Raw genomic sequence first — 19,174 nt, 5'->3', positions numbered from 1 at the left:
CTTGTGACACCTGCCGTGGGATTCACCTTAGTAGGGGTTCTTTTACAATATGGTTACACATCAAATTATATAGATGCTTCCCATCTCATCTTAGCTTATCTTCAGTGTTTATCGTTACGTGACATTTGAATAGCATGTGTCATTGTGTTTCAAGTGCCAGTGACTCAGTTTGGATCTACAGAATTCAGGAGTAAAAAGGTTACCCATTTAAATCTTTGGGATGTATTAGTAAGTTTCATAAATATAGACCTATAGATAGTATCTCTTGGTAGTTTAGCAACTGATCCTTTCAGGTTTTTTAACCTGTTAGGGAATAGTTTCAAAATAAATGTACATTTATATGGCCTTGAAAATAAGTCTACAAAAGTCCCATTGCACAATTTTTTTTGTCTACTGACACCACCAGTTATTAATGATTTGCTGTTTTAAAAGAGACAAGGGAAGATGGGCTTCCTTAAGATTCCTGGCCTGATCGTGTTGAAGAGATGTTTACTTGCCACAGGTAATCTGACAAGTAGCTATTTATAGGCCTGATACACTGAACAGGACTTGATTTAATTCAAATGACTGACCAGCGGGTGACCCAGATAGCATTTCTGGCCTGCTGTATCTAATCCAGTTCTTACAGTGATGTGCGGAGAGCCAATCTGATTGTATAGCCTTCTCAGTAGTTTGTTCTTGAACCTCATCTCCAACAATTGAGGCAGGTTCAAATGTGCAGTTAAATATTTAGCTGGTTAAATGTATTGAAGCAGTTTCTGTGTGTGCACACATCATCAAGTTGCTTTGGACTTATGGTCACCCTATGAATTAACAACCTCCAGAGCGTTGTATCATTGACAGGCTTGCTCAGGTCTTGCAGACTGAAGGCCATGGCTTCTGTTATAACAATGGAGAAATTATTTTTTATAAAAATGAATAAGGCATTTTTAAGAGAGTTTTTAAAATTCAAATCATCATTGCACATTGAATGTTTCTGTTGCCTTCAAGTACATATAAATGCTTTCTAAGAAGTAGCAGAGATTAAGAAGGTGCATTAGTGAAGGAAAAAAACTACAGATTGGAGCCATAAACCCTGCTTCTTGGTATTTTGGAGGCCAAAATATAAGTTTTGTTTTTGGATGGTAAAATGCTGATGGCTTTTATTTTCAGATTCTATTCTTATAGTGGCAAAAAGATATCTTTATGTGCTGCAGTTTGCATATCCATTTTTAGTACTGAGTATATTTTTTAAAAAATTTAAGATGTACTAAATGATAATACTTTACATTCAGTCAATTAAATTATACATCAACACATTGTGTGCTTACTCCTTTTACAAACATGAACTTTAGGTTTGCCAAGTGTTCACTGCATATATTCCAGGTGTTGTATGTGTGATCGGACATGAATTGAATGTGTTTGAAAAATACTGTATCTCTGTTGGCTGTGTGTTCTAAATGACCCTACCATATTCTGTGTCTAAGCTTCTACCAAAAAATGTAATCTAGATGGAGTGATCCAGCTAACATTTTTAATCTTACCTATCTTCAAAGAGTTAAATGTAAGATTGCATGGTTTTTCCTTCTCCATTTTATTCTCACAGGACCCCTGAGTTTAGTCTGAAAAGCCTCTCACTGGCCCAAGGTCACCCAGTTTGATGCTGTGTCCCCTCAGCCTTAGAGCAGAACTACAAGTGACAAAAGGCACAGGTTGGACACTTGTCAGCTTCCCTCAAGTTTTGATGGGAAATGTAGGCAGCTTGGCGGAATGTTGGACAAGTGACAGTTGAAAAGTCCATTGGACAGCAGTCAGAGAGCCAAGCTGCAAGACTAGGATGCCTACATTTCCCATCAAAACTTGAGGAAAGCTGACAAGTGTCCAACCTGTGCCTTTTGTCACTTGTAGTTCCGCTCTTAGTTAGAAATTGTTTCCACTATACGACACTCACTGTCTAATGTTCCTGCATTTCAGTGAAGGGCAGATACAGTGTTGCTTCTTAAATTCAAGACTGTTTTATGTAATTTATCACTGTGAAAGGCTTTTGTACTGTATCAACAAACTGGTCTTTAGTAAGTCAAAATACTGGGCTAATGAAAGTCATGGGAGTTAAGTGGATTAAATTAGGCACTTCTCAATTAATTCTTTGCCATAAGCTGAATGCCCATGGCAAGATTTTTCAAATCCTTATAATGTCAACTGGTGCTTCAGTATTAGGCAGCTTTTGCATTAGTACAAGCAGTGTACAGTCTCTGCAAGCAAATAAAAAAACTCAGAAAATAAAATTAGACTTGATATTCAGCTGCCTGAAATGTAATCTGTGAAGATTTGCTTTCATAGAACAGTTGATGGGTATTATTATTTCCATACTAGTAGACTTAATTCCCTAACAAGATTCTGGAGTCATAAATCAGTAGCTAGTAGAGCACACTAAACCAAGTGAATTTCTTGAAATAATAAATCTTTTCTAACTATCAGCTATCCACTTGGATTAGAAAAAGGAAATCTTGAAATAAATCTTCTGGTGCCAAGTTAATTTACAAATTTCTGGTACATTCTGAGTACAGAATGTAACAGAAAATAGTATACAAGTATAGTACAGAAGTACTATACAAGTATACAAGTATAGTACAGAAAATAGTATACAAGGTATTATCATCACTAAGGACACACCTACACTATGAACTTACACCATTATATAACTGTCATAGCTTTAAACCCCTGTAAATTGTAGCTTGGTTAGGATTCTGAGCATTCTGTTACATCTCTAAACCCAAAATAGTAAAGAGTCCAGTAGCACCTTTAAGACTAACCAATTTCATCGTAGCATAAGCTTTTGAGAACCACAGCTCTCTTCATCAGATGCATGGAGATCCTCTGGATCTCTAAACACAGTTACAGAAAGTATGCTTTCCAGAGATACAGAGAAAGTGTGACTGACAAACTAATTCAAATTTAAGTTATGGATGGGCCCTTTCATTTGTATATTGGCCAGCGTTTTTTTCCTAGGTCCACATTAGACATGACAGTGGTTGTTGTGTATGCTTAAACATACCGCTGTGCCAGTCATTTAGAAAGAGAGAGACAGTACAGCTTGAGACACTAAAGAGTTTTCATAGATGCTCAACCACTTCTGCAACTTTCTTGCAGTTCCTCTTCCCAAGCACTTTTTTGTCAGCCCAAGTGACTTCTGTTATCTGAGTTCATCTGAAGTCAAGTAAAACATGGGGAAGAGTTCTGCACACTTCCCCCTCTCCTCTTTTTCTTATAACTTTTGGAGTCACCTCGTTGGATCAGTTCCATGTTTATTCCAAACTTCTACCATTACTTCTAAAGTGACCCCTCTTATGCTGATTCGTATGTATGAAGGGGAGGTAGTTTTCTTCCGACAGGGGCGATTCTGGGGTGACAGGCAGCCCCAGTTCCACCTCCTCCAGTGGCAGCCGATAGGAATTGATAGGATGTTGAAGCCAAGCTATCAGTTGAAAGCCGTTAAGAACAGCAGTTGGAAAGGAGAGAGCTGTCAGTCTGATTCTGAGCTGGTGGAAAAGCAGCAGGAATGAAAAACTGATTTCTGAGAACTAATACTTTGTTATTGGCTGCTGGAATGATCTGGGATCAAAAGTTCAAATGCTCAGAACAATGTATCTCTGTATTTGAGTCATCCCATGCTGTTGAAGTTGTAAGTAAAAGTTAACTCTTCCTCAGTTTAAAACCTGTTGCCTGGATGTATAGCATCACAGGGAAAGTAAAATACACATACTAATGTTTCTGGCCCTGGCTAGTATGGTAGTAGCATGTAAGGAAAAGAAATATTTAGTCCTCTAATTCCAGTAGCCCTGAGTAGTAGCCAGGAGAGGGGTGGCAAATAAAGGGAACTGGACAGCTCTGTCTGGTGACCTCTCTAGGAAAGAAGATGGAGGGAACCTGGTGTTTTGGAAAGGGGTCAGAGCTCTCTACCTACTAAATAGAGGCTAGTTGGGTAGCAAATTGTGACTGCCCTACCGACCTGAATCTCTGAATCTTTTATAAATGAGCACTTGTTGAGAACATAATTCAACTATGGATGTTGCACTATTATATTCATCATGTAGAATTTCCTGGCTTATGATCTGTGACACAGTACTCTCGGTGGTGAGGAATTACTGAGAACTGCTACTTTTGTCTAGAAATAAACAACATTGTTTTGAAAGTCAGAGTTATAAAAATTAATACAACTGATGAAGAAATATTGCTAGCATTTACACCCATGTAATGAATGGACTACGCTGGCAAAAAAATTTTTACTTTCATGGTACGTGTATGGCCTTTTGACATAGAACTTGCCACATAGCATGTTTTTAAGGATAATCAAAGAACTTGAATGTTTTTAACTTCCTCCCATGTGAACAGTAGATCTATTCAAAGCAAGGGTATGAGGCTGGTGTGAAGATACATGATGCATTTGTACCTCTGAAGTAAACAGGGCTTGACCTGTATGTCTGGGTCAACACAAATCATATGTAAGCATCTCTGATCTTCCTGGAGGATATTGGAATTTGAGAAATGTAATAATCCAGAGGCCAGTACAACCATAGTAGATGTGATCTCTTAACAGTGGTTGCATGCGTATGTGCTGTCAAGTCGCAACTGACTTACGGCAACTCCAGCAAGGGGCTTTCAAGAGAAGCAAGGTGGTTTGCCATTGCCTTCTTCTGCAGAGTCTTCCTTGGTACTGACCCTGCTAAGTTTCCAAGATCTGATGAGATTGGGCTATACCATACTAGACCTTGGGACTGTATACTCGTAGGATAAGAAGCATTGCAGCAGCAGCAGTGTTCATCATGCTTGATGCTCATCAAATCTTGATAATGAATTTCATATCCCAGTTTCAAATCTTGGTGTGGTGGGTTTCATGGTTAATGCTTGTCCCAGTGTAGAATTGATCGTAGCTAAAGGCCGTAGCAAGAAACTTCACAGAACATGGCAAGTGTTTGTCTAATTTCTTAGCCGGAGATCACCTTTTTAGCTTGGAGACTGTCTGCACTGGAGGACAGTAATCAAGGCTTTTTTTTCTTTTCTTTTTTGGCAATGGTACTCAGCAGTACTGAGTACCAGTGTTTTGGGGGGGGGGGAGTTGATACTCTCCCAGGTTCTGAGATGGGAATGTTGGAAATCAGTACAAGCATATATAATACGAATACTGGCACCTTTTTTAAAAAACAAAGTACTGACTGTAACAACTCAAGTATTGTTGATAGGGCCTTTCTTTCTGTTGTGCATCATGATATTCCGGCACTGAAACATGCATGGAGCTTTATATCAGGGGCAGGAGGAGACTTCTGAATGAGGTTTACTTCTATGTTATAATCATTGACTGAAGAGATTTTCTGCTTCATGCTTGCAGAGGGGATTTGGAAAACAACATATTCAGTATGTATGTAACGTTAATAAAGCTATAATATATATGGTGCTTCCTTCACCTCTCCACCTGCTCCCCTCCCCAGAGCATAAGGGTGCTTCAACAATTAAGTAGACCTCTGTGGGTTGCGCTAACGTCTGGGACAGAGCCTGGCTGACTGATTCATGTTATCGGTGTAAATAGTGCTGTACAGTAACATGAGCAAAATTGGTGTTACTTGCACCAATGCACTTAACGCTTTATATTTTGATTTGGGAGTGCAGCAGCATCAGAGGTATGTTAGGGAGAGGCCAAATAAGAAAAAAGAATGTGAGCAAATGCAATTAAAAGCACATAACATGTAGGCCATGTTAAACTGGTTTCTCAGTATGGAGTAGAAAGAGGCTTAGAAATCTAAATAGGCCATCAAGCCAAGTACGTTGTCTTGTCTGAAAGTGTTTCTCACATCCCCCATTCCTCGACAGTAGAGCACAAAGGAATTGGTATCTTTCCACAACACTACAAACAAAAGAGCCTATCTCTCCAGTTTCTTTCCATGGCTTGACAAAACCAGAGCTCTCTCTAGTTTGTCATGACTTTGGCAACCAAGTAGTTTCTCCTAAGTGTAAGATGCAGGCATCACAAACTACTTCATCCAGCCCCCAGAGACTAAACACAGCAGGTTCATGTCCTTCTCATTCCTTTAGTTTTTCTTTCCATTTATAATACAGAAGAGTAGCACTTAATTTAATTTGACATCATGATTCTTCAAGTAAACTAAAATATATGTTTGAAGTCCTCTTGTGGTATAGTAATGGAACTATAGTACTTGGGTACATGCAAAATGGTGATCACTCCTGTGAGCAATGTATTTGCCTCTTAAAACCTTTCATCTGTACTGTTTCAAATGACTCTTTCTGTAGGTCTCTAAGGCATGCCTGAGAGCACTGTGGAAGAAAGTATATCTGGAACTTGGTAGTAATCAGGGCTCATTTCTAGGGGGAATGTGCATGAACGCAGTTCTGGCAGTTCCCCAAAGAGGTCACATGTCAGGTGGCCCCGCCCACCTGACAGCCATTTTGGGCTCGTTTCGGCCTGGATTGGGGGCGAAACGGCCCAGATCAAGCCTCTGGCGGGTGGTGGATCACTCTCCCGCTCATCAGCGGCCCAATCCTGACCATTTTGTGCCCCTTTTCAGCCATTTTCAGCCCCTTTTTGCCATTTTGGGCCCAATTTCGGCCCTGAATGGCCAGGATTGGGTCCCAAACAGCCAGAATAGGTGATGTCAGGGGGTGTGGCATATGCAAATCAGTTATACTAATAACACACTTCCGGTGATGGCAAGAGATGTGGCATATGCTAATGAGTTATGCTAATGAGTTCCTCCAGCTCTTTTTCTACGAAATGACCCCTGGTAGTAATGATGCATAAGCTTTCAAAGTAATTTAAGGCTGCTTTCACACATGCTGAATAATGGACTTTCAGTCCTGTTTAGCGATCGTTTGCCAGTGGATTTTCCCATTTTGCACAGTAAAATCCAGTTGCAGAGTGAATTGAAAGTGTATCGTTCAGCATATGCGAATGCAACCTAAAGTATTCTCAAGATGCTGTGGAGTTCATGTTGCAGCCGCCAAGGGCACCTTCGTATTTTGTATTCTGATTTCCTCTTTCCTTTCCTTTGCAGCAGCCCATTGTGCCTGCTCACCCAATGGCTCCTCCTAGCCCTAGCATCACCAGCAGCAATAACAACAGCAGCAGCAGCAGCAACTCAGGATGGGATCAGTTAAGTAAAACAAACCTTTACATCAGAGGGCTGCCTCCAAACACCACTGACCAGGACCTGGTAAAACTATGCCAACCGTAAGTATGCGGCTTGAAACTGAGAATTGAGAAAAATTGTTTGCTTTTTTAGTTAGAAGGTGGTTTAAATAACCATTCTGAGCAGAGCATGCAGGCTGATTTTTTAAAAAACAACAACCCCGCCCCCTCTGAATGAGTACGTTTATTCTAGGTCAGTGACAAGTCAAAATGGGGAGCCCATCCTTGGGAATCTGCATGCTGCATCTTCTGCAGCAGGTCATACATCTGAAAGAATATGTTTAATTTGTGTGTGTTGGGATGTTTTGTTTCAATGGGGTGCTTTTAATATTACACAACTAGAAAGTAATTGTGCTGCTCATTTTTTAAAAAAACAGTATCAGCTTTATTATTCTCTTGTAAAACAGATACATGACTGTTGTACAGACCTCTAGATAAGTTTCTAGGATCACTTTAGGCAAAATGTGGGTGTCAGTTAACTTTTTTCAGCATAGACCTTACAAAACAGAGCCAGTGGTTCAAGAAGATAAAACTGAGTAGTCTTAGATGCGAATATATCATTTTTATTGATTGTGGAAAGTTAGACATAAGCCAAGTCTTTTGCCTTTTAGATTCATTTTTTAAAAAATCCCTCCCTTCTTAATGTGCTTTTAGCTGCTGTGGCACACTGAGTGGTTTGTACCACAACAGTGAATATCGCATCCTGTAGTTGAGAAATGGGCAACGTGATACAGCTTCTTCAAGTTTGATGTTAAAAATACAGCTCCATTAATTGAAGTCTGTACTTCTGTGCTGGCTCCCAGGCCTTTTCACAGCACTAGCATTCCCCATAGTTGTTTTTGTGGCATTGGCGGGGTGGGATTTGGCAGATGTCATGGAAGGGATTCCAGTACAGCAGGCATCTTCCCACCAGTATTAGACTGGTGACATGTTCAGTTCTGTGACCTGCTTTCTCATCATAGCAGCTTGCAAGGCTAAACAAGGTGGCATTTGCCTCGCCCACATATGTATGTCTCCTGTTTGTTATTTCTTCTTGCTTATTGCTCTTGTATAATTTATGGCTACAACCAATAATCTGGATGCAGTGGAAATCTACAGAGTGGAACATCTTTTCTTCCCTCCCCCAATGTCCAAAATACTACCTAGAATACTCATCCTGAACAAAAGAGGATTCTCCAGGAATAGCATTTGTGGGGGGCTTGGAGGTTTGGAGTTTGGGGACATCAATGAAAATCATTATGGAATCTATCCATCACAACCTCCATAAAATCCAGGCAAACGTCTGTCCTTTTTCCCCCCCACTTGGTTCAGAGGTGTCAAGATTGGAGTTGTTTAAACCCATTCTTTGATTTGCTCTGTGATGTGTGTGTGTGTGTGTGTGTGTGTGTTGAGCAAAATTTTTCAGAACTGTGAACAATTCCCCTGCCTCTAAATACGTTTTTGTTTCTTTATATTGAATGCTAAGTACTATGGACTCTTGCTTTACTCACTCCCCTTTCCTGTTCAGAGTTATATGTAGACAGTGACTTTTCTTGTGGTTTTTTAATTATTGACTGAAAGTGACTCATTTGATTTTATCTGGAAAGCGATTAATGTTGTGGCACCATGGAGACTGACTAGCATATTACAGCATAATGGTTACCTTATGAAAGCTCATCTCACAATAAACCACTTGGTCTCTAAGTGCCACAACAGTTTTGTCGTCTTGCTGCTACGTAACTAGCTTCAAAAGCAAATGTTTTGCTTTGTTCAGAAATTAGGATTAACTGCCCATTTTGGGGCTGCAAATCAGAAGAGCCAGAAGTTTTTTCCAAGTGCTTAGTAGTTCACTGGCAAGGTTGCTTTACCAAGATTGCATTCAGATGTCTCAGTATATCTGTAATTTCTACAAATGCGGGTTAATCATTCTGACCAAGTGCAGATGACCCAGTGGACCATGGGACTCCAAGCTGGAACTTTGAAAACTAGAGCTTGTTGCTGGTTTATTAAACCACAGTTTGCACTAATTATGGTTTGTTGCAGCATCTGAAATGTGTTGAGTAGTATTGTTCTTCATTGACTGTAATAAAAACAATGGGATTTCTACTGGAAGACAGAAAAGAAGCAAGAAGCAGAAAAACCAATTTCTGCACAAACTGGGACTTGTTAGTAATACCTGGTTGACTGCCCAGTTTAAACAAACCGTTTGTTTCAGTATAGCAAGTGAGTACACACCTCCGTGCACATGCTTTTAGTACAGCATGTTGTTTTACATGAAAATGAGTTTCGAGTAATAATCTTCAGTATCGTTCTGAAAAATCTGTAGTGTGTAATTTTAAAGAGAGGACTGTGTAACTACTACTGTCAAGTAATATTTAAATACAATTAAACTAATCCTAGTTGCAAAAGCTAAATCGCTACATTTGTATAGATTTCAGTCTTCAGAATTAATTTGTTTCATTGGTTCATTGTTTCATTCTCTCCATTCAGTCAGCTCAGCTTTGGCACTGAGCTCTTGGCAGCAATAAACTTGAACATGTTTTAATTTTGATACAATTTTTACTTCTGGGGAGTTCCTTGAGAGCATTCTTATCTACTTCCAGAAATGTTACACTTGTATTTTCTTATTTGTAGCAGTACAGTTAAAATTTTCCATTCTTTTTTTAAAATCTGCTTTGCATGCTGTTTTTTCAGATTAATGTAGAAAAAAAGCACATTTAGAGGAGCAGAGCATTTCTTGTTGCCAGTATGTTTCCTCTTTGGACATCTTCCATTCACCGAGTCTATTCATCTGCACTTCCTAGGCAATGTACCACTTGGCTTTTCCTTGCCAGTTTGGAACAGATTTCAGAACAGTGTATGTCAAAGTCTCACCTGGGAAAGCAGATGTTTTCAAATGGTGTTGGTGGAATTCTCACTAAAGAAAAATTGTGAAATCTCTGTTTTCAGTAGATTGCCCTATTCTGAAATGCAAGTATAGCAATCTGGTCCTCTGTTAGGAAACTAGCTCTTCCTCATCTCTTCTTTCAGAGACAGATGTGGAGGTGCCTAAAAGTTATTTTGTCTTGAACTTTGTTGTTGTTGTTGTTGTTGTTGTTGAGATACTTCATATAAACAGTCAAGAAGGATGGTTTGACGTGCTGGATGATTTGAAACAACAACCTGTTTACTTGACCCTCTAATCTTATTGAAAGAAAAGATGATTGAGGTGGAATATTCTTAGATGATTGACAACTGTTTATTTGGCATACTTAGTCCTTGGCATATCCGACAGATGCAATGGCTGCTTTAGGATCTGGAATAAAATGGAGGTAGAAAAGATTAAATCCACTGGGTTGGATCCTGTGATTCTCTCTTCCACTATGTTGGAACTTGTGATACCCCTTTACCAAGTTTTCCTTAAGCAAAGAGAGACTTTTCTCCATTAGAGGAAGCCATTCACCATTAGAACAAGTCTTTCTCTTGAAGGAGGACTTAACAGGAAAGTGTAATGGGATCCATCTTAGTGAATCAGAGTCATAAGATCCAACCCACTTTTTTCTTTTGTTAATCTCACTTTCCTCCCTTTAACTCCTATGCATACAAAACGATGAGTGCAAGGAAACATTAATAGACAAAGCATGTTAATGACTCTTCTTGGCACAGCACCCTCCATTCATACAAAACCGTATGTGTATAGGTTCCAACCCTGAGGTTAGGAATGTTTGAGAGACAGCATTCCTAATCACTAGGACAAAGCCTATGTGTAGTTTGCACACACAGGCACTGCAACCAAAGAAGCAAATCCGTGTAGGTGTGGTTGTTGTGTTCAAGTGCCATGGATAGAAGGCTTTCCCCTTGTAGAGCATGACTTTCTCATCTTCCCCCTCCCGGAAGCATTTAAGGGTGCTTGAGCTTCAGGGGAAGGGGGAGGTGGGAAGGTTGTGCTTCATAGTCAGAAATCCTTCTATCAACAGAAATGTTTGAGTGGATCCAAGATGTTGTTGATGGGTAGGATACAAGCTTCTGTGTGTGCATATGTATGTTTTACACTATGGCCAGAATATTTTTTTTCCTATGCATTATGCATTAAGGCAAATAGGAAATTTCTGTTAGGATAACTTAAGTTTAGTCTTGGTTGAGTAGTTGTTTGAGGGGAGAACGAACGAGAAATGCTCTTGATGAATTGTGCAGACTAGTTCCAAGTAGTGGTCTGATCCTGATTTGAGATTTTATGTAAGTCACTGAAAAATGCATTATTAGCGTGCTCAGTTTTACACACACAATAGAAAAGTGCTCCATTTAGAACTCTCACCTTATTATAATACTGCTGTCATGAATATCGCATAGACATTTAACTGGATTACAATTAGAAAAACAGCTGGTTTGAAGTAACAGAATTAGTTTATAATTACTCTTGCAGATCATTCTGCTCTTCTAGGATGGATGAAAAACGGATTACAGTCCTTGTAATGGCTGGCTTTATATTGCACTAACTGAAGAAACAGTAAATATCTTGGGAGTATGTTGCGTATGTAGCATTAGAAAATTAACTGTGCAGTCCTTCAGTGGACTTAGAGGGGTGTGATTCTGCTTAGGATCCCACAGTAAAATGTTGTAAAACTGTGTGTGTGAAGTGCTGTCAAGTCACAGCTGATTTACGGTGATGCCATAGGGTTTTAAAGGAAAGAGACGAACAGAGGCAGTTTTGCCGTTGCCTGCCTCTGGTGTAGCAACCTTGGATTCCCTTAGTCGCCTCCCATGAAAGTACTAACCAGGGCCAGTGCTGCTTACCTTCTGGGCACTAACAAGATCAGGTTATCCTGGGTCATCTAGGCTAGGGCATTGTGAATCTACAAAAAGCTAAAATTTCTTTGTGAATAAGTATTTGTCTTAACAACAATTATAGAAGGTAGCAGTGTTTTCAACATATTCAGCTGTTACAGACCGGTAAAGATTTTCTATTTCTGTATATTCAAACAGTGCCACAAAAGTTTGATGTTTTCTAGAAAATTCTATGCTTAGCTGCATTCTCCCTAGGATTGACCAGTAAAAAAAGATTAGGTCAATTGGCCATTTTCTTTATTAAAACAACCAAGACATCAGTAGTTTGATAACTTTTTGGGATTAGCATTACTGTCTTTGTTGTGAAAGAACTTTTTAGAAGAAATAATAAATTTTTAAAACCATCTTGGGTACGGTATCTGTGAATGGTAGATTAAACCGTTCTTTCAGTTTTTTATGCTGGAACATAAAGGTCAAACTACAGAGTTTTAATTGTGACCTGAATGGTCCAGGATAGCCTGCTCTCGTCAGATATTGAAAGCTAAGCAGGGTCAGTCCTAATTAGTCCTTGGATGTGAAACTGCCAAGGAAATCTAGGGTTGCTACACCAGAGGCAGGCAATTCCAAACCTCCTTGGTTTGTCTCTTGCCTTGAAAACCCATGGGGTGGCCATAAATTGGCTTAAGCTTCATTGCGCACGCAGTTCTTAGACAGGAGTTGCTGCTGTGACCTAGTGCTTGTATGTTGGGTGGGGCACTTCTAGGTTTGGAAATACTGCAGGAAAAAGGAAAGAGAGGAAGGTTTCATTACTATCATTTCATTACTATCTAAATTTTGAAATGGCACAATGTGCTGCTGCTTTGAAAAAGTGTGAATAATCCATGGGAGATCTGATCACTGATCTCCGGAAGTCTCATTGAATTGCTCCTTTACCTATCGCAGGATACTTCCATTGTTCCTATCATTTAAGATGATCACAAACTGGCCTGTTTTTCTGCATGAGCCACTTCTTTGGGTGTGCCTCCTGATGGAATCTCTTCCACAGCTGTGAGTCACAGAGAAACCAAATGAACAGTCTCCTCTGGAAGTGAGTAATTCTGCACCTTCCCCCTGAATCCGGAATAATTGAATGACCTAGTCACTCCCCGTTCAGTACTGCCTTCCCTCAGTGGAAGCTAGCAAGGACTGGGCAACAAATCATGCAGAGACCCTGCAGGTTATTTAGTTTTACAAATGTATTAAATTTATTGCTTACGATCAGTTGAACTTTTTGTGTAAAAATGAAATGTAGATTCTCAGGATGCTAAATTTTAATAAACACCATGATCACAAAGTGCTGTCGTAGAACACTTTGTGGCCCTGCAGAGGTCTCTGAATAAGTAAGAGTTCCAGTAATTCTATTGATTCTGCTTTCCCTTACCTGTCGCTGTGGGTATGTATACATGAGTATTTGGTTCACGCTTGGGGCAAGTTTACCACACTAGCAATTTATTACATGCATGGCAATATATTTTTAAAATACACATCTTTTCAAAATGTGTGTCTAAAGCAATAGCAACTGTATTTAATGCCATTAGTTTTCAGTTGAACTAACATGCAAAGTAAAGACGCAGAGCAGTGTTTTCCTGTCCATGGGATAATTTACTTGTTGGTAAACTTAATGGTAGATCTGAGAATCTTTTTCGATGGGTACCATAATGCATTACCTGGCTCTCTGTTCCATTTATTAATAGGCACACATGCGGACATCTCATTTCCCCTCCACTATACCAGAGTGGTATAGTCATTAGAGTGACAGATCAGGATGTGGGGAAGCCAGGTTTCGGTCCTGGGTGAGGTATGCAAGTTGCTTGGTAAAGAGTTGCTTGGTGGTTGCTACCAGGTCTGGTCTCGATGAATCCTCCCTCAAAGACCAAAACAGCCCTGGAAAATGCCATCCCCTGCCATTTGCTGGCAGAAATCAAGGCTAGAAGGCTAGTAATACTGTATGGTTGTCTAGCAATTGTTACTGGGCACATTTGATTCTTAAAGCTACAGATGCTGTCTTGTCTATCCTCCAGGACTCTGAACCAATCCTTGTAAATTAAGCATTATGCAAATCCCAGAGATTGCCAGCCAAGAACCCTTGGAACTCTACTGGTTGGGAAGGGAAAAGAGATACTTTTCCTCAGACAGGGGTTTGGTGGCTATGGATAACAGCGAAAGTTTACACATGCTTTTTATTTTGGCTTTCAGTTAGGGTTTAGAGTGAGTTAGGGAAGGAAACTTGTTTTAGGGAAATAACCTGCAATAACCAATCATTTTGCAAAGGGCCAGACAAATTTAACTTTCTATGTGCAATTTCTGTGACAAGGATCTCTGAGTTAAAGAAGCAGCCTGGAACTTGATTAGTAAGCTGTTGTAAAAAAGGATACAATTGAATCTTGAATGCTGTGGAAACCTGTCTAGAGAAAAAGGAATCAAGCCCTCCCCCCCTCCCCTCAGTGTTCGCATTAGGTTGCTAAGGCACAGTTTCATGTGTTAATTCTCAGTGGGAAAAGCTCATAACATGCTCTGGGTAGTTGAGTGCAAGTTGTACATTCTTACTAAAGTATTCTGTACTCAACCTTTATTGTGTCACACCCTGTATTCTCTGTAAATAAACATTTGTTTATCTTCATCCCCCCCCCCTTCCTATCAAAATAACTGTGGAAAGGGGTTTATAATTACCTCAAAATAAGTATATTATTTTATTAAGGTCACAAATAAGAACCTTTTAGGGAACACAAAGTTTACATGCTACCAATAAGTTAATAAAATCTTGTGTCCTTTTTTACTGATTGTGGGAGGCTGAGGAGGTTTAAACAAATAAAAAGGGAGGCCAGAGAGTGTGAGATTGGACAGCATTAAGTCCAGTGGGCGGTTACCTCACAAGTCTCCCTTGTCTCTCTCCTCTCCTCTTCAACCCATCCTCGATATGCCACAATAAAAAAAATGATGTCGTGCAGGTGCTACAGACTGCTTGGTGTAGTGGTTAAGAACGCGGGGCTCTAATCTGGAGAAACGGGTTTGATTCCCCACTCCTCTGCTTGAAGCCAGCTTCTAGGAGCTCTCTCAGCCTCACCCACCTCACAGAGTGACTGTTCTGGGGATAATAATAACATACTTTGTATACCACTCTGAGTGGGCGTTAAGTTGTCCTGAAGGGCGGTATATAAATCAAATGTTGTTGTTATTATATTATTCTGTTATTTTAACATTTTTAACCCCCCCTTTTTTTTTTAAGATTTCAGATTTGTCTGCAAACCTGGTCCTTTTTTCAAGATTGCAGAAAGATCTGTTTGTCTGCTCATGGCTCCATTACTGTTTAATGTGTGTTTGTGTGTGTTTTGCACATTCAGAGTCTCTGTTGCAATGAAGCATATGCAATGGTTCTGTTTAGAGATCCTGAATAACAATGTGGAAATAGGAAGCTCTGATTTGTGTCTTTCTTAACCATTTCAGAAGTATGGCTCTTGACCTAGATGTTAGAAGGAGGAATTCTGTAAGTCATTTAAATGTTCAGAATACCAAAGGAATGTTTGTAATACCTTTATATTAATAATAATTGATAATAAAATTGATAATAAAAAGCATTTCTAGACTATTGAAGCCTTTTTTATATGCTGAATGGGGAGGGGGAAACGCTCCTTTTATTTCAAGAACTCAAGAAGTGAATTCCTTTATGGTGTTAATTTTCACACTTTGTTTTGCTCTTGATAAATGTATTTAAACAGGGTCTTATTAAATGTTGCAGCTAATATTGTACTATATACTTGGAAGTCTTGGTTGAATAATTCTGCTAGCTCATAAAATTTAGGATAGATTTTCCTTGGTTTTCATAATTTAAATTACTACTTAACAGGATAATGGTGGGAGGGGCTTTTGCCCAGCAGGACTTCTGATTGGCCATTGGAGATACGATTGGCTGGGCAGATTTTTAAAAATGTTGTTTTGGCAGGAGCTACCACAACAGCACAAGGGCCTTTATTGTGTTCCTGAAGATAAGCTGCGTGTTTGCATGAAAATATTTTCAAACAATATGTTCATTTTAAAAGGCATCCTGTTAAACGGAGCTTCTGCCTGAAATGTTGAAGGGTTACCATTAGAGTTATGCATAACTTCATTCCCTGATATTTTGTGGCTGGCCCTGCCTCATTTGGCAGCCATTTTGTGGCTTGCTTCACTTCCTGTTGCAGCCATTTTGTTGTTGTGGCCACCATTTTGTATCCAAATTGCAACTGTGACTGTAGGTTCCAAAAAGGTGGGGACCCCTGTTCAAGATGTTCCTATAATCTTAATTGAGTATAAAGTAGCTCCATGTATTCACATGGAGTACTCTTTTTTTCTCTTTACCTGCTATTCTGGTAGTAGAATTCATTAAAAGAGACAGGGATTCTGCTTGAGCATTAATTTGTGCTTTGTTCCTTTTAATCAACCAGGGATTGGTGGTTTCTGTCTTCTTGTTACAGACCCAATGGTCTAAAACAATCAGAGGGTGAGAGTCTTCTTTCTAAGGATGGTGTGTGTCCCCCCCCCCCAAGAAAGACAGTTATTGTTGGAGTCAGTCAGCCTGTCATGCTAGTTCCCTCTGTCTCCCCTACCCAGCAGTTCCAGTCTTCAGAGATCTTAGTGTGTGGGAAGTACTGCAGCCTGACCTAAATATAGGTCTAATACTTTACTTGTGAGCAGCTTTTTGACTCTGGGCATAACCTTTACTAGCTTGTTAAGGAATTGATTCCTTCAGACTTGAGGGGCTTTTGTAATGTTCTTTGTTGTTTGTTTATACTTCCTCTTGATTCTATTCCTGCAGGGACAGAATGTTCCCAGAATGCTTGTCTGAATTCTCTCTTCCTTTTTTACACCTCTTCCTAGTTGGCTGTTGTTGTTTTTAATCTCATTTCCCCCCCTATGTTTACTAATTCATCCAACTGATTGGCCTTCTCTTTTGCAAAAGGCATCGTCAAATGAAATTCCATAAGCCTCTTCTGAATCTGCAGCTCAGTCTAATTCATAATCACATACGAAGCTTTATTCTTTCATTTGGAGAATGCCGTTTGGTTAATTTTGCAAATAAAAGGACACTTTTCTATGAATGGTAGGGTGAAGAATCTTTCAAGAACAACAAATCTTTTTTGCACAGGCTACACAAATCCCTGCATACGGCATTGTCAATGCTACTTTCAAAAGTTAAGCCCTGCTAAAAAGAGTAGGACAATACTGGCCTGAACAGATGTAGGCCAAAAGGTGATACAACATTCCTGATCACTTGACCATGGGGTGATGTAATTGTCCACATTGGTACAGTCTGTGCTTAATCATAACTAGGATTGTATACCTAGCAAATCCTAAATTCAGATTCTAGCCACAAGGGCAATTTTGCTGAGTGTTCATGGTGGTTAAACATGGTTAAACCAAGCTATAAGAGGGAAATGAATCCATGTGGATGAGCAAAGCAGAAAGCAGGCAGACCTGTGGTGTGCACCTGATTGTGGTTAGGCAATTGTATGCCTAGTATCTAAACCAAGCCAAAATAAATTTCCAGATGCTAGACCCTTTTATCGAGTCCCTTACAGCATCCAGACACCAGTTAAACTTGTCCACAGTTTCTCTGGATCTTAATGGAAAAGAGGGATAGTGTTGAGTGACATCTGCATATACGTGACAACACAAATCCCCCAATGAACTCTACCAGCAATTTCATGTAGATGTTTAAAAGCAATTTCTTAGTCCTAAAGGTACAGCAAAACTTTATATCTCTTTCAGCATACTAACATTGTGCACTTTTAGAATGGTTTGTGTGTCTGTACAAGTTAAATTTTCTGCCCTGGTTATCAACGCTCTTGAGGACAGTTGTAATCAATTGGTAAGCTCTGTACCACAGATTTTTAATGCCCTAAATGACTAGCCTCTGGAGCTGTATCCATACCAGTGCACTCATTCGGTCTGAATGTTTCCTGTACCACTCATGCTATGTTCTCTAAAGAGTGTGAGCCAATTTTTCCATATTTTTGAATTTTTCTTCTTTGAAAACAATACAATACTTCCCTTTGTGTTACAAGGGAAGCATTGCTTCTACCCACTGAGGCATCATTAAGAAGTTGGGATTGTATGAACCAGTGATACCCACTCAGTGGCTCACATGTGGCTGTTTAACATGGCCCTCAGTGGTTCTTCTGGACACTGTTCCCCCAATGTGGTACCAGCCCCATTTTTTCAGGAAAGTGGGCAAACCCCTTGCCTAATGAGGCCTGTGGTTGTCAGGTCTTTATTCCCTAGAAACAGCCACTGCCAGTGGAGCAAGTATGCTGCAAGCCTCCCTGAGAAGCAGGCCTTATGACAGGAATGGAGGTAAATGCAGCTTTGTTGTTGATGGTAACTGTGAAAGTGGTTCTCCACAAGATCTGGGCTAAGTACCACTGATATAAACTAAGGATTCCCATACCTGCCCTTCTAAACAAAAAGAACATATTTTCTGTGGTGGAGAGTTGGATGTTTATAATTTCATCTTTATTAAAAAGAAGGGGGCTCTGCTAATGGAAGAGGTGCTAGACAAAGGCGAGGAGGAATCATTGGCAGCCTTTTGCCCAGGATTTTTTGCCCAGGAAGGATTTTTTGAATGAAGTACCACATTTCGTGTGACGAATTCAAGAAGGGAAAGTACTCGCCAGGGAAGGCAGGTGATGAAGCATAGTCAAACACAGGCTGTGCCAGTCTTCTCGTGCTATTTCCAAAACTGAATTGCTGCAGCCAGACCCTAAGGTGAAAGATATTCTGCTGAACTACTTCTGTTCAAAATGATAACAGTTTTACCAACTCCAGGAACCGTCACCAGGGAAGCCTGCAACTTATTACCCTATTTTGCAGTAGCAATCTAAATGTATACTGCCCTGTTGAAATACAAACTTTGCCATGACAGTTATTTTCTAAAGATACTTTAGATAGCAAACCAACTAACATATGTCAGGATGAACATGCTCCAGATATCTGGTCTGGAGTCAAAATGCAAAAGTGTTTATGGATGTAATTTAGAATGTTTCCTGTGTTGACCCCCTTGAGAATTGCTTGTAGAATTAAACTTTTCTCAGGAAGAACTTTGGGGTTTGGTGGTGGCACAAATATGAACATACCTACTTACCCTATTGCTGACACACACGTTCATCTGTTTGAATATTTATTAGTTCAGAAGAATCTCTTAATTAAAGCCAATTTATACAAAAATAAAGCTAAAATAGC

The 19,174-nt window shown here is 39.7% G+C and overlaps 1 protein-coding gene across 4 annotated transcripts in view; it reads left to right on the top strand.

The window, feature by feature from the left end:
- RBMS1 (RNA binding motif single stranded interacting protein 1) overlaps positions 1-19,174 on the top strand; it is a 197,258-nt gene that overhangs the window by 115,139 nt on the left and 62,945 nt on the right. For all 4 annotated transcript variants that reach the window (XM_054970474.1, XM_054970473.1, XM_054970472.1 and 1 more), the window contains exon 2: positions 7,044-7,219. In XM_054970474.1, the coding sequence (XP_054826449.1) occupies positions 7,044-7,219 (176 nt within the window). The remainder of the gene's footprint in view (positions 1-7,043; positions 7,220-19,174) is intronic.

The sequence above is a fragment of the Eublepharis macularius genome, chromosome 2 (genome assembly GCF_028583425.1).
Source record: "Eublepharis macularius isolate TG4126 chromosome 2, MPM_Emac_v1.0, whole genome shotgun sequence".
Classification (NCBI taxonomy): Eukaryota; Metazoa; Chordata; class Lepidosauria; order Squamata; family Eublepharidae; genus Eublepharis; species Eublepharis macularius.
The sequence above is the reverse complement of the archived record's forward strand: the minus strand, read 5'-3'. Positions and strand labels throughout refer to the sequence as shown.